This window comes from Rhinopithecus roxellana, chromosome 5 (assembly GCF_007565055.1).
Source record: "Rhinopithecus roxellana isolate Shanxi Qingling chromosome 5, ASM756505v1, whole genome shotgun sequence".
Classification (NCBI taxonomy): domain Eukaryota; kingdom Metazoa; phylum Chordata; class Mammalia; order Primates; family Cercopithecidae; genus Rhinopithecus; species Rhinopithecus roxellana.
The window spans coordinates 16,400,517-16,415,308 of NC_044553.1; the positions used below are offsets into that span (position 1 = coordinate 16,400,517).

General features: G+C 49.4%; 1 protein-coding gene across 1 annotated transcript; it reads left to right on the top strand.

Moving 5' to 3' along the window:
- Positions 1-6,061: 6,061 nt before the first annotated feature.
- KLHL33 (kelch like family member 33) lies at positions 6,062-14,390 on the top strand. The gene is made up of 4 exons (XM_010377052.2): positions 6,062-6,816; positions 11,156-12,080; positions 12,205-12,372; positions 12,473-14,390. The coding sequence occupies exons 1-4, from the start codon at positions 6,069-6,071 to the stop codon at positions 13,023-13,025; spliced, it is 2,394 nt and encodes a 797-aa protein (XP_010375354.1). The 5' UTR covers positions 6,062-6,068; the 3' UTR covers positions 13,026-14,390.
- Positions 14,391-14,792: the final 402 nt, after the last annotated feature.

A 14,792-nucleotide genomic window follows, 5' to 3' on the forward strand; every position in this document is an offset into this window, starting at 1 on the left:
TCTTCTTTCTAGTTCCTGACCATTTCTATGCCCATCTTACTCTTCTCTATCTCACATTCACAGTAGAATGCCTATATAGTACTCCATGGTAGATATAGGCCCTTTCTGCCAATGTTGCTTATATCCCAAGACCAGCACATTAGACTTCAGTTGGTTCAAACATGAGACCTGAAAGGAGAAGCAAAAAGGAAAGAAGGGGATATGGTATGTTGGGTGACGGGTGACAAGAAGACTTCCTTTTTCTCCACTACCCCTCCCAGATTTCAGGAAGCTAGTTTCCTTCTGTGTCTGAGCAGATAGCCCTGCAGAGGTTCATGGTTCTTGCCATGGCCTTTCCCAAAAAAGCCAAAAGTCTGCAAGAACCAGTCATGTAGTATTAAAGAATGGAGTGGACCAAGTGGGAACTGTGGCAAACTGGAGAGCACCAGACTTATCCCATGGGACAGGAGCTACTCAGCCCCAGCCAATTGTGTCATGTGGGTTGGAGACCCAGGATTAGCAGATGCCTGGATCTTAAATGTTGGCAGTTTATTTTAAAAATTGTAAATGCTGTGCAATCAGAAAATTCATTTCCGGGCAAGATTCCATCCATAGGCCATCATTTTCAATCTCTCATCTAGAGACTTCCTTACTGTAAGTTCTTAATGTGATCTTGCACATTGGTGAGGCTCACTGAGTAGGACAGTGCCATGTGGTAGGTGTCTGCCTGGACTGAAGAGTCCCAGTTCACAACTGTGCAGAGGAAGGGGTGGTGCAGAATGATTAGGGGTGGCTTATCAATCGTCAGGTAGAAGAGGAAACAGATTTTACTCTTTGTAGTTCTTGTGGAACTTGTAGTTCTTGTGGGCTTCTTGTGGAGGTCAGTCTCCTGTTGTAACTCACTTCCTGACTCCCTACCCACCCGCCTACTCACCAGGTTTTGTAGGTCATATAACAGCAGAAGGGTAAGCATCACAGTAATCAGTGTTGCCTGCCATGTGAGGAAGAACATGATGAGCAGGCAGAGCAGAGAGCCCAGGAGAGAGACCCAGGGACTTTACCTGCAGAAGGAAGGGCACCAGCCTGCAGGGGACCACCACTCACTCATGTACCCCAAGGATGCTCTCCCAACTCCCTGGGTCTTTCCAGACCTGGACCTTACGTCAACACCTGCCCACACTAACCAGGCAACCAGGTAAAGGAGGCATAGAAACAGCCAAAGTTGATGAGGAAGCTGGCAATGATATTCAGCTCAGCTTTGGGGGAAATGAAAGGTCAGGAGTGAATCTCCACACTAATGACATAAGATCCAGGTCTAGAAGTCCAGGACATTGTTTTATTACTTTCTCCATTCTCTCTATTCCCTTCTTACTCCTCACTCCACCCCTGCCCCGCCGCCCCCCCCCCCCCCCCCCCCACACACACACACATACCACCCCTACTACTGCAAGGTTAGGAGACATTTTCATCCATTTTCAAGAAAACAGAGATAGAAAAGAGGTTTTAAGATCAGGTCCTAGAAGCCAGAGGTAGGGCTGGGAAGGGCATGAAAGGAATGGTGATTAATAGAGCCTGGTGTGGAGGGTGGGGTGGGGAGTACTCACCGTTAAGGATGAAACCTACAGCAATGAGGAAGGTGAGCAGATAGTCCCACGTGGTTCTTACCATGGCCTTTCCCAAAAGCCAGTGACTCGGTGTGGCTTATCCTGGCACAGCTGCTGCAAGAGGTCATGGCGTTCAACAGGGGAGGGTCCCAGGAAGTGGGAGAATGAGAGCCCTCTCTTCCTGTAAAGAGGCAGGAGAGTGGTGAGCATAGACAGAAGTCAAGGGAGTTTAGGGGTCAGAGGCAGAAAGCATAGGAGTAGGGGGAGTAGGGTGTGTAAGATCCCTGGGAATGAGGGAGGGGAAAAACTGAGGGTGGGGAGGTAGATAAAAGGGTGACACCAGGCCGGGCATGGGGGCTCACGCCTGTAATCCTAGCACTTTAGGAGGCTAAGGCGGGCAGATCATGAGGTCAGGAGTTCAAGACCAGCCTGGCCGACATAGTGAAACCCTGTCTCTACTAAAAATACAAAAATTAGCCGGGTGTGGTGGCATGTGCCTGTACTTGGGAGGCTGAGGCAGGAGAATCGCTTGAACCTGGGAGGCGGAGGTTGCAGTGAGCCTAGACCATGCCATTGCACTCCAACCTGTGTGACAGAGTAAGAATCTGTCTCAAAAAAAAAAAAAAAAAAGTGACACCTTCCCCATACTTTCCCTTGATTTAAAGGCACACTTTGAATTTTGCTATGTGGGCTTGGATTATCTCTTTAAACGCTAGCCAGCTACAGTTATCTCCATCTCCCAAAGTTACCATCTAACTCCTGGTTGCTGAGAACTGAGCCCTCTTTTGCCCCTCCTCCTCAAAAATTATACACGTGGGATGACCATGTCTACTAACATTCTCTCCTTTCTCTTGCAAGCCTCTTGCTAAGATCTCAACTAGCCTGGAAGATATTAGGGGCTGAAACAAAGCAGGAAAGGGCACAGAACAGAGTGGCACTCAAGATTCCAGCAGATGTCAGAGGGCTAAAGGCAGACACCACGTTCATGGCCTGAGATAAAGGGCAGACAGAGGCAAAAATCAATGCATTTCCAAAGTAATGCATTCCACCCATATTTTCACCTAGTTTTCCCAGACTTATTAAAATTGATCTGCATCTTTGAATGTTTTGCCCTATTCAAATTAATAAACATCTATGCTATGCCAGGCAATGGACAAGGTTTCTCTCTCTACATTTCCGTTCTGGTTCACCCACCTCGTAGTGATTAGAGAGCCCATAGAGGCAAGACCCTTGCTCTCGACAACTGCTGAAAGCCCAGCTATACTGGCACTTTGCGCCCAGGCAGCTCCCATTCTGCACACCCATGTCAGTCCTATTTTCTGAAGCATCTTGAATCATACAGGAGCCTGGAAATGAGATTGACGATACCCATTGTTTCACGGGAAGAAAACCCCATCCCAAAGCAGTAGGGCTGTCTAGGTACCAACAGTACCAAAAGGGGAAATGAAAGTGTTTATATAGCAGCAGTTGGGGGAGTGAGGAAATGACCAAATGTGATCATTGGAGAACACCATACAATTCATTAACAGATATGAGGGATGGGAAAACATGAAGGGAGGAGCGGGAGTCACTACAGACTCACCAGCCTTGACTTTGCCGTTACTGGAGATGGCTGAGGTAGACAACCCAGTGACGGTATGACTAAGGCCAAGAACAGGATGATAAGCCATGTGAGCCTTGGGGTGAGGATGGGAATTTGTTCATACATGTACATCCCTTCCTACTGCCCAGGAGAGCTCTGAGCTCATACCTGTGCCAGCCTGAGCAGCAATCCAAGGCAGCTGCAGGTAGAGAATGATGCCCCAGATGTTGAGCATACAGTAAATCCAAGGAGGAGGGTGGTAAGGGAGGGGTCACAGTCTCCAGTGTGAACCCCACCCCTTGCCCCTTTCTTCAGAGGTACTTCCCAAAAACTCCCCTGGAGCAAAAAGTTCTCGCCTGCCTAGATCCCCAGACTTAGGGAACCATGAGCGCCAATCCATTACCATGACTCCTGTGACCCAGCTGAAGTGCACTGGGGCCTTTCCGGTTTTGGCTCCAGAATTCTCCAGATCATCTTGGGAGTGTGGCTGGGTGTGGGGTTCCTCTTGAGGTGGACGTGGCGCTATTTCATGGCTGAGACAGCACATACATAACTGAGATGCCAAGACCCCTCGCTAGCCATCGTGTCTGCAACCAGGAGGACAGCTAATGGACCTGGAGGGCAGTCCCAGAGCTACATGAAGGGTGGTGGTAGCCCACATGCAGATTTTGTCCTACCTTCAGGAGTTCACTGTGGGGCCTGGGTCTTACCAAGCTGTATGGAGCCATCCCAGGACTACAGAGTTGGCATAGAACTCGTAGCAGGGTCCAGTGTCCTTGTCCTTGTAAGCAGGTGGTGAGCAGAGGCTGGCGTGGGGTATGTCTCCATCAGATTGCAGTTCCTCCAGCTCCTGGTTGGGGGTCAAGATGCTGGCCACATTGTCCTGCTCTGGGGAGACCATGAGAGGCATTAGAAATGTCTAAACTGGGAAAGAGGATGCAGAGCCTGGACACTATCTCCCCATTCAGCTGACCAGGATAACCATAAACTGCCTCTCAGTAGAACCATTTTGGGGAGTGCACCTGCTGGCTAGGCTCACCCAGGGAATGCTAGCTACTTGGAGTTGCCGAGGTACCCAGGCCACAAATGGGGAAATGGAGACAGCTCTGAAAGTAGGAGGGGGTGCTGTGCGGGTCAGCCCACTTCCCCACCCTACCCTGCCCTCCACATGAGCCCTTTCATCTGAATCACAAGGAACAATTGTGCCTCCTTCCGTTATTAAGTCTGTCTGTGGAGTCAACTTATCCAGCCTGGACCAGACATTTTATAGGCCAGGAAGTAGGAGCCCTTGGCCTGTCCTGCCTCCTGAAGAGAAGGGAGAGGAAGTGTGTCACTGCACCTTTCCCTAAATCCTTTCTGCAAGATGACATTCAAAACTGCGGCACAAAGTGATTGCACATGCTTTTAGGGGCTTTAGTTAAGCACTTGGCCTCAGGATGAGAAAGGAAGTGTTGTCTTGGAAGGAGAAGGAGTGGCTGTTACCATCTGGCTCAAATGGAATACCTGCATGTCCATAGCCCATCTAGTCCAGGACTCTGGTCCTCACAGCATGCAGATCAAGCACACCTTCCACTGTCTGGTTCTGATCCCAGCACCAAGATAAGAGTTAGAATTCCGCAGACTTTTCCAAAGACACAGGATTGGATTTCAGGCTCTCACCCTGGACCCCACCTCTGGACAGATAGGAAGCGCTGTGCTGGGGTAAGCCACCTAGGTCCGTAGCCCTGCCCCCTGGCCCTTCACTTTCCCCACTCTTCTGCCCTCCGTGGGTAAAACTGGGCTATGTTCACTCCTGGGTCCCAGCTTTTTTGTTTTTTGAGACAGGGTTTTGCTCTGTCACCCAAGTTGAAGTGCAGTGGTGCGACCTCGGCTCACTGCAACCTCTGCCTAAGAAGCTGGGACTAAAGTTGTGTCCCACCATGCCTGGCTAATTTTTATATTTTTTTGTAGAGATGAGGTTTCACCATGTTGCCCAGATTGGTCTCAAGCTGCTAGCCTCAAGTGATCCATCTGCCTTGGCCTCCCACAGTGCTACGACTACAGTCGTGAGACACTGTATCCAGCTAATTTTTGTATTTTTTGGTAGAGATAAAAAATCTGGGGTTTCATCATGTTACCCAGGCTGGTTTCAAACTCCTGGGTTCAAGTGACTCACCCACCTTGGCCTCCCAAAGTGCTAGGATTACAGTCAAGAACCACCATGCCCGGCGGGGTCCCAGCTTTATCATGCACAGAAAAGTCAACAGCCAAAGCCTGGTCCAGACTCTTTGCCTGACCCTTCCAGCCCACTCTAGTGGCACAACCCTTCTGGCCTTGGGTTCATTCCACCGGATCCCCTCATTCTCCTTGGTTTTCTAATTTGCCTAGATCAGCACCCCCTATGACCTACAGGTGGAAGGGTGGGGATGTCAGTCTGGGAGGGAGCCCAGGGGATTGGGTGTCAGAGTTAGGACACCAGGTGCCAAGTGCCTAGCCAGCCAGGACAGGGCTATAATTAGCCCCATGGGGCCACTGGCTGAGTGGGATGCCATGTGGGCAAGTTCCCGCTGCCACGCAGCCCCAAGCACAGCAGGCGCTCAAGTGAGAGGGCAAGCGGAACGTTGGTGTCTCCTGAGGGTGACTAAAAGGATGGGGGCAATAGGGGAGGGGTGTGGTCCGGGTTACTGGATCTTTACACGGCTTCTTGCATGTTTCACTGCACCGTGTGTACCCTATAGTTTTGCTGTATATCCCAGATACTCCAGTGTTGGGATGTGGCTTAGGGTAGGAGGAGGGTGTTGGAGCAGGGGAGAGACTGACATTTCGACTGGCTGAAGAGATGGTTGCTCTGGCCTCTTTGGGTCCAGCTCTGACGCCAGGCTGTCTTGCCTCTGCTCACCCGCAGCTATCCAGCAAACCTCGGCATGAGCGTCTTGGACACCCCCCATTATCCCCCTGAGCTGGAGAGTGTCTCTCATCCCGTCCAGAAGGACTGCCTTGGACTCCCTGTGCACGCCCAGAGAACCCCCTCCTGGTCTCCTTCCCCCGACAAGGACCCCAGTTTGCCTTCCTTTCCTCAGGAAGAGCCTGGCTCCAGGCCCCTGGTCCCAGGGAGCCTTCCCTTTCCAGCCTTGTCCCTAGAGGAAGAAGAAGAAGAGGAAGAAGATGAAGATGCAGCAGAGCCGGAGTGGCTGCGCAGCGAGGAGCATCCGAGCCAGTTTTTCGCCCAGGCCCAGCGGCTGCGGGAGCAGAGATTGTTGCTGGACGAAGAGGTGTCAGTCGCGGGGCGGGTATACGGGGTGCATCGGGTGATCCTGGCCGCCATCAGCAGCCTCTTCCAAGACAGGCTGCTGGGCGGCGGAGGTCCGCGGCCCCCCTTCAGCCTCGAGGTGTCCCCAGGGGGCTGGGAGGCCGTGCTGACCTTTGCCTATGAGGGGGTGCTGGGCCCCGCCCCGCAGGGAGATGTGCTGGCCGCAGCCGAGGCGCTGGGAGCGCCCCGGGTGAAGGCTGCTGCCCAGCGGACACGCGAGAGGGCTGGAAATGCCGGGGAATATGTAAAGAAGCCCAGCCAGGCAGAGGAGCTGAGGGAGAACCTGCGCAGAATCGAGCTCCTCTACCGAGAGGGCGTCGGGTGTGACTTGAAGCTGGAGGCAGGCGGCTGCCAGCTGCGGGGTGAGGGCCTGTGGGGCATTAAATTACTGCAGGTGCATATGCTACCGGAATGGTGTGTGCAAGCAGCAGGTGGTTTGATCCCCACCATGATGGTCGGGATCCCTGCTGCTGTCAGAATTTCCCTGGGGTGGCCTTTGGTGCCTCTCCTGCCCCACTGAGAGCCGGGCATGCGCAGTCGAGTTGTTTTCTAGGCGCACTGACAGATTTAAACTGACCCTCTGTCTGACTTTTCCTGTGTCCAGTAACAAGGAAGCTCCAGCCAGCTGGCTAGAGCTAAGGGTACAATACATGGCAGCAGAACAAGCAGAAAGCGGATTGACTCAAACAGAAATTAACCAAAGGCCCTTCTTGGCATCTTCCATTCAGGACACAGGAAAGCCAGGGGAACATGGTGGAAAACTCAATGTGGCCTTTCACCTTGGTGTGCTTGACACCATGGCTGACTTATGGGCCCGCAGCTAATGAGCAAGCTCTGGTACTGTTGAAGGTTACCAGGCCATGGCACTTTTTTTTTTCTTTTCCTGAGACAGCATCTCACTCTGTCACCCAGGCTGCAGTGCAGTGGCATGATCTTGGCTCAATGCAACCTACAGCTCCTGGGTTCAAGCCATTCTGCTGCCTCAGCCTTCCTAGTAGCTGGGATTACAGGCACCTGCTACCATGCCTGGCTAATTTTTTTTTTTTTTTTTTTTGTATTTTTAAGCAGAGACGGAGTTTCACCAGGTTGGCCAGGCTTGTCTTGAACTCCTGACCTCAAGTGATCCACCTGTCTCAGCTGGGATTACATGCATGAGCCACTGCACCCAGACTGGTCATGGCACTTTGAAGTTAACTCTGCTCATCACCAGGAAAGCTAAATAGGGTTGCATAAGTTGAGTATTATTCAGAGTCTGCTAACATTTAGTGAGGCACTGGGTACCTGAAATTTTTACACATGACATCTCTTTTTAATTTTCACTGAAAGCTGGTAAGGTCCATATCATTATCTATAGGTGCAGATAAGGAACATTAAGTTCAGATATGTTGACTTGGGACAACCAGGATACAAGCCTACATCACTAGTCCGGTCTGCTTCCACTAGGCCATGTGGACACATGAAAGTTTAAAATTACAAGGGATTAGTTTAGAGATTATCTAGTTGGGCTCTTACACTTTGCTGATGAAGAAATCAGAATCCAAGACTTGTCCAAAGTCACATAGCTACTGTCCACTAGAGGAGTGACTGGGAACTAAAGTGCTTCTGGGACTCCTAGAAGGAAAACTACTCCAAAAGTCTTTATTTTCATTTATGATAGCACTAGATGGAGAGGGGATTTAAATTTTTCATAATCATAAAATTCCCACTAGGCTTTTGAATTTAAGCATACTCGTATCACTGCTTCTATTTCCCTAGGAAATATTCCTACTTAATGGTTGGGAATCTGTCACTTAAAATCCTGGGGAATAGTAATGAGTAAGAGGTGAATACAAGTGGTTGTGAGCCCTTTCAGGGTTGACTCTGAACTATAGGTTGATCGATGATATGGGAGCTGAGATGGTTTACCTTGTTTTGAGGAATGCAGATTTTCTCAGACAATATATATTTGAGATCTGTCATTGATGTTTACTAGTTGGGAAGCACCAGGCCACTACCTACTGCTTAAAAGACAGTGGGAAGTCATATGAACAACACCTGCCCTTTGGGAGAGGCACGCATGCCTCAGTTGGTCAAAGCAGCATGGAGTTCTTACACAGCTTGGCCCTCTGTGACCTGCCTAAAAGGACTTCTAGCAGCATTACCCCCCACCTTTTTGTTATGAAGCATTTTACAAAGCAATGAATATTAAGATGAACATTCAAACACCCATCACCCAGATTTAACAATTAATATTTTACTATATTTATTTCATCTGTTAATTTTATTTTTTGCTGAAGTTTAAAGAAAATTTATGACATTTTACTCATAAGTATTTGGGTATGTATCTTTTTAAAATAGGAAATTCTGTGGGACTAGGTGTGAAAGGAAAAAAATAAAGGGACATTTTCTCATAACCATAATACCTTTATCTTGCACGACGAAATTAGTAGTAATTTCTTTCCTTTTTTTTTTTTTTTTTTTTTGAGATGGAGTCTTGCTCTGTTGCCCAGGCTGGTGTACAATGGCATGATCTTGGCTCACTGCAACCTCTACCTCCCAGATTTAAGCTATTCTCCTGCCTCAGCCTCCCGAGTAACTGGGGTTACAGGCATGCACCACCATGCCCAGCTAATTTTTGTATTTTTAGTAGAGATGGGATTTCACCATGTTGGCTGGTCTGGTCTCGAACTCCTGACCTCATGTGATCCACCTGCCTCAGCCTCCCAAAGTGCTGGGTTTACAGGCATGAGCCACTGCGCCTGGCCAGTAATTTCTTAATATCACCTAGTCCACATTTATATTTTCCCAATTTCCAAAAAACATTTTTTAAATTGAGTTTGTTCAACCCAGGAATTAATCAAGGACTATGCTATTCTCAGTTGCATGTCTCTTAAGCTTCCTTTAATCTAGTACAGTCCTCCCTTCCTTTTTTTTTTTTTAATTACTTTATATATTGATTGGTAAAGACAATAACGTGTAAGATTGGTTATCTTGGGTCGGGCGCGGTAGGTAGCTCATGCCTATAATCCCAACACTTTGGGAGGCCGAGGCAGGCAGATCACTTGAGGCCAGGAGTTCAAGATTAGCCTGTCCAACATGGCAAAACGCTGTCTCTACTAAAAATACAAAAATTAGCCAGGCATGGTAGCGTGTGCCTGTAGTCCCAGCTAATCCGGAGGCTGAGGCACAAGAATCACTTGAACCTGGCGGGTGGAGGTTGCAGTGAGCCGAGATTGCACCACTGCACTCTAGGCAGGGTGACAGAGTCAGACCCTATCTTAAAAAAAAAAAAAAAAGAAAATTGGTTATTTTATAAAATGCTCCATTTTCTTGATTTGTATGGTTTTTCCCCCTCATGGTTATGTCTAAATTGTTCCTTTAGCCTTTCAACTTCCTATAAACTTGACTTTAGATCTAAAGAGTTGAACAGATTCAAGTTAAATATTTTGGCCAGAATAATCCATAGGTGATGCTGAGTATGCGGTCTAATTGTTTAACAGCATAGGTTAATAGGACAGTTTCATTGTCGTGAGGACCATGCAGATAACCAAGGTATTGGTACACAAGCATGCTTATTGCAGCCTGACAACAGTGACAGTGGATGGAGATGATCTGCCCAGACAGCCACTGCATGGAAATGAAAAATAAATCACATGCTTTCTCTAGGACTCAACTCAGTTTCCATATTTTATTTATTTATTTATTTATTTATTTATTTATTTATTTATTTAGAGATGGAGTCTCGCTCTGTCACCCAGGCTGGAGTGCAGTGGTGCAGTCTCAGCTCATTGCAACCCTCGCCTCCCAGGTTCAAGGGATTCTCCTGCCTCAGCCTCCAAGTAGCTGGGATTACAGGCACCTGCCATCATGCCCAGCTAATGTTTGTATTTTTGGTAGAGATGGAGTTTCACCATGTTGGCCAGGCTGGCCTTGACTCCTGACCTCAAGTAATCCACCCACCTCAGCCTCCCAAAGTGCTGGGATTACAGGCATGTGCCACCACACCCAACCAGTTTCCTTATTTTAAAGGGAATAATTGAATTAGATTATTTTGAAGGTTTCAAGTTTCAGATCTCGTGATTCTATAAATTATACCAAGAACAGGAGAGGGTTATGCAGAGAAAAGCTGGAACATGTGGAAAACATTAAACACTAAATCTCAGGCAAGAGGAGACAGCAATCCGATGAGGTTGGACTACGGCCATTCCCGAGTGGTGCCACTTTCCCAGCAAAATCTAACAGAATGGCTTACAGTTTTGGCTCTTGAAATTGTAAAGAATTTTATTTTGTGCACAATACAGACAGACCTATATAAGTTGTATGTTGGTCTTTTCCATTTATTTTGTGCCCCTCTTAGCAAATGCTTTCTTCTCAACCTGATTCATCAAGACTCTTTTTCTAACTGATCTGACCAAAAAGACTAAAGCAATGTTTATCAAAGTGTCTTCAGACCACTAACATGAGAATCACATATGGTTATTTGAAGTGTTAAAATACAAATTTCTAGGGTCTCCATCCAGAACTGTTGAATCAGAATCTCTGGGAGTGAGCCACTGAAACCCACATTTTAACAACTACCCCATGGTATTCTGATGCACACCACAGTTTGGCCTGTAGCAGTGGGTGGCTTGGAGAGCCAAAGTTGGAGGTACCAAGTTGGGGTAGTGCCTATCGGTCTTGCAACACTTTGAGTCCTCCTCTATTTCTTCTCCCCTCCTACAGTGCACCGAGCCGCCCTGGCCTGTGGCAGTGAGTTCTTTGGGGCCATGCTCCTGAGTGGAATGAGGGAATCCCAGGGCACAGAGGTATCTCTGCGGACCATCTCCACCCAGGACCTGCGACTCCTCGTCTCTTTTGCTTACTCTGGAGTTGTGCGGGCAAGGTGGCCAGGACTACTGAGAGCTGCCCAGGCTGCTCTGCAGTACCAGAGCTCTTCCTGCCTGGATTTGTGTCAGAAAGGCTTGGCACGGGGCCTCAGCCCTGCCCGTTGCCTGGCCCTGTTCCCCATGGCTGAAGCCCCTGGGTTGGAGAGGCTCTGGAGCAAAGCCCGTCACTACCTCCTCACCCACCTGCCTGCTGTAGCCTTGTGTCCTGCTTTCCCTTCTTTACCAGCTGCCTGCTTGGCTGAGCTCCTGGATAGTGATGAGCTCCATGTGCAGGAGGAGTTTGAGGCCTTTGTGGCTGCACGGTGTTGGCTAGCTGCCAACCCTGAGACCCAGGAGTCAGAGGCCAAGGCCCTGCTGCAATGCGTCCGCTTTGGCCGCATGTCCACCAGGGAGTTGCGGAGGGTGCGGGCAGCCGGGCTACCTCCACCCCTGACCCCGGATCTGTTGCACCAGCTGATGGTAGAGGCTGATGTTCCAGGCCAAGAGAGACGGAGGGAGCCTGACCGGGCACTGGTAGTGATTGGCGGGGATGGGCTCAGACCAGACATGGCCCTAAGACAACCATCCCAAGCAGTGTGGTGGGCCAGGGCCTTCCGCTGTGGCGTGGGACTGGTACGAACTGTTGAGTGGGGGCAGTTGCCTGCCCTGCCTGCCCCAGGACGCTTCCGGCATGGGGCTGCGAGCCTGGCAGGAAGTGAACTCTATGTGTGTGGGGGACAAGATTTCTACAGTCACTCCAACACCCTGGCTTCAACTCTCAGGTACAAGCTTCAAGAGTGGGTAGGGTGTGGCAGGCCCTAAGGTGGACAGGGAGAGAAATTGCTGGCCTAGCCGACCATAGACGCCCAGAGTCACTCTTCCACTCTCTTGTTCTACTGTGTCCAGGTGGGAGCCCAGTCAAGAGGACTGGGAGGAGATGGCTCCTTTGTCCCAGGCTCGAAGCCTTTTCCCCTTGGTGGCACTGGATGGACAACTTTATGCCCTGGGTGGAAGACACAATGGTGTTGCCCTGGACTCTGTGGAGGCCTACAACCCTGAGCTCGACGTCTGGAGGTGAGCAGGCAAGGGGGCATCTGGGAAAGATTAGGAGACTTGGACTAGAAGGAGAGTTGAAGATGCTAGTTGCCTTATCTTGTGTCCTGTTCTCCCTTAGGCCAGCACCTGCACTTCCAGCACCGTGTTTTGCCCACGCAGCTGCAATTTTGGAGGGCCAATTGTATGTGAGCGGTGGTTGTGGTGGGACTGGCCAATACCTGGCCTCATTCCTGCACTATGACCCCAAACTTGAGAAGCCAGGGACATTTCTGAGCCCTATGGGGGTACCTCGGGCTGGCCATGTCATGGCTGCATTGGGTGGGCGGGTGTATGTGGCAGGTGGGCTGGGTGAGACTGGGGACCTGCTAAGCTTTGAGGCCTATGAACTAAGGACTGATAGCTGGACTCACCTGGCACCCCTACCCTCCCCCCATGTGGGAGCTGCAGGTGCTGTGCTGCAGGAGGAGCTACTGGTGCTGGGAGGCTACAGTCACCGTACTTATGCACTCTCCCACCTTATCCATGCCTACTGTCCTGGCCTGGGCCGATGGCTTTGCCTGGGAACTCTGCCAAGGCCTCGGGCTGAGATGCCTGCCTGCATCCTGACACTGCCCACTGTGCAGCACATAGCTGTGGTTCCCACCCCACACCAAACCAAACCTGCTGGGTGAAGAGGGAGCAACAGTGTATGGGGAGAGGAAGGCATAAGAAATAGCCTGAGAGAAGGACAGAGATTGTGGGGAGAGAAAAGAGAAGGCTTTATTCTTGATAGTATTTTATTTTCACACTGTGCATTGTAAACTGCTTTTGTACGTATGATTTCCATTGAGGAAATGGTGGTTCCAGAACTCCTGGGGAACACATATAGGGGAAGGCGAGGCAGCTGAATAGCCAGGTAAGGAAAGGAGACTTGGGAGCAACTCCACAAGGCTTAGGGATTCTTAGGGAAAGTGCATCTGGTTTGAAAGAGAGTTAAGAAGCTTCAGTAGCCAAAGTATAGAGACCATGGGAGGACAGTTGGAAAAATGGTTCTGACCCATTGGTCAAGGGAAAAATGTAGAATGGCCATCCATGAAAGAGTTTGAGGAGTGTGGGAGGAAGGACTGTAAATCGTTCAGCCCTTTTTTTTTTTTGCCCGGGACTTGCTCCTTTCTCCTCTCCCATCCCTGGGATGCCTAAACCTTCTTAACAATATTCTTTCTCAGGTAATTTTGTAGGCCTGGTCTAGCATTTCCCAGCTGAGACACCACAGGCTGCCCCTGAGAACCTCTTGGTTTCCTTCTGAGGCAGAAGTTCCCACATAGACATGCACAGCACAGGAGCCTGAGAGGCCTGACGGGCCCCCTAGGGCCACATGGCAGGAGTGTTGTGTGGGGAAGATGATGGGGGCAGAGGCCAAAGGAGGGAGAGGCCCACAGTGGAAAAACAGATGATTTGAGGTTTAAGGAGATGGGATGGAAGAAGTCAGAAGCCTGTCTGGCTTCTTTCTTTCCCTTTGGGCAAACTGAGGAATCAGGAGTGAAAATTAGACCGTTGTTGCCTGAGGTCTTACATGGTGAGAGGATGTGGCAGACAGAAGAGTGAGAAACAGACATGACTTAGAAAAGCCATTTCCCCCTTTCAATCCCTTTCCCCCAGAGTTATTTTTAAATCCATTTCCCTTTTTCTTGGCCAGGGAAAGTAGTCAGGTGCTTCCTCTTTCTCTATTCCCCCATCCTGCTCTCCACACTGCCCCTCTTTTTTTATTTTTCTTTCTCTTCTTTCTCCCTCACACAGTTATGAATTACCTACTTGGTGGCAGGCACTGTAGAAGGCACCAAGGATACAGAGGTCAGAGAACTCTGACCAGCAGATAAACGTTAACAAATACAAGTTTTGAGTAGACTTAGATATATGGACAAGTCTTAGATGTATGTGTAAGTCTTGTGAGAGCCCAGAAGATGGAGCAGTGAACTCTGCCCAGGAAGGCTTCTGTTAGGGAAGGTGTCATCCAATGGGTATATTTTGAACCGGATCTTAAAGGCTGCCTAGAGTCTCACCCACTAGAGAAGGGGGAATGCATTTGAAACAGAAAGAAGTGGGGCATGCCATGCCCTGTTTCTCCATAGCAAAGGGGAAGTGGGTATTCCAGAGGTTCTCCAGATAATTCTGTTGCTCTTGCCACCTACCCTCTTCTCTGGAGCCTTTCTGAGGATAATGGCTTTCACTTAATGATTGTGTATTCCCGCCCTCTACGACTCACCTCTGTCTTTCCTGTTTACTCTTTCCATTTCTGCTGACTGGGACAGCTGAGAGCAAAAAAGGGTCAGTTTGTGTGTGTGTGTGTGTGTGTGTGTGTGTGTGTGTGTGTGTGTGTAGGTCAATTTTCTTTTTCTTTTTCTTTTTTTTTGAGATGGAGTTTCACTCTGTTGCCCAGGCTGGAGTGCAATGGCGTAATC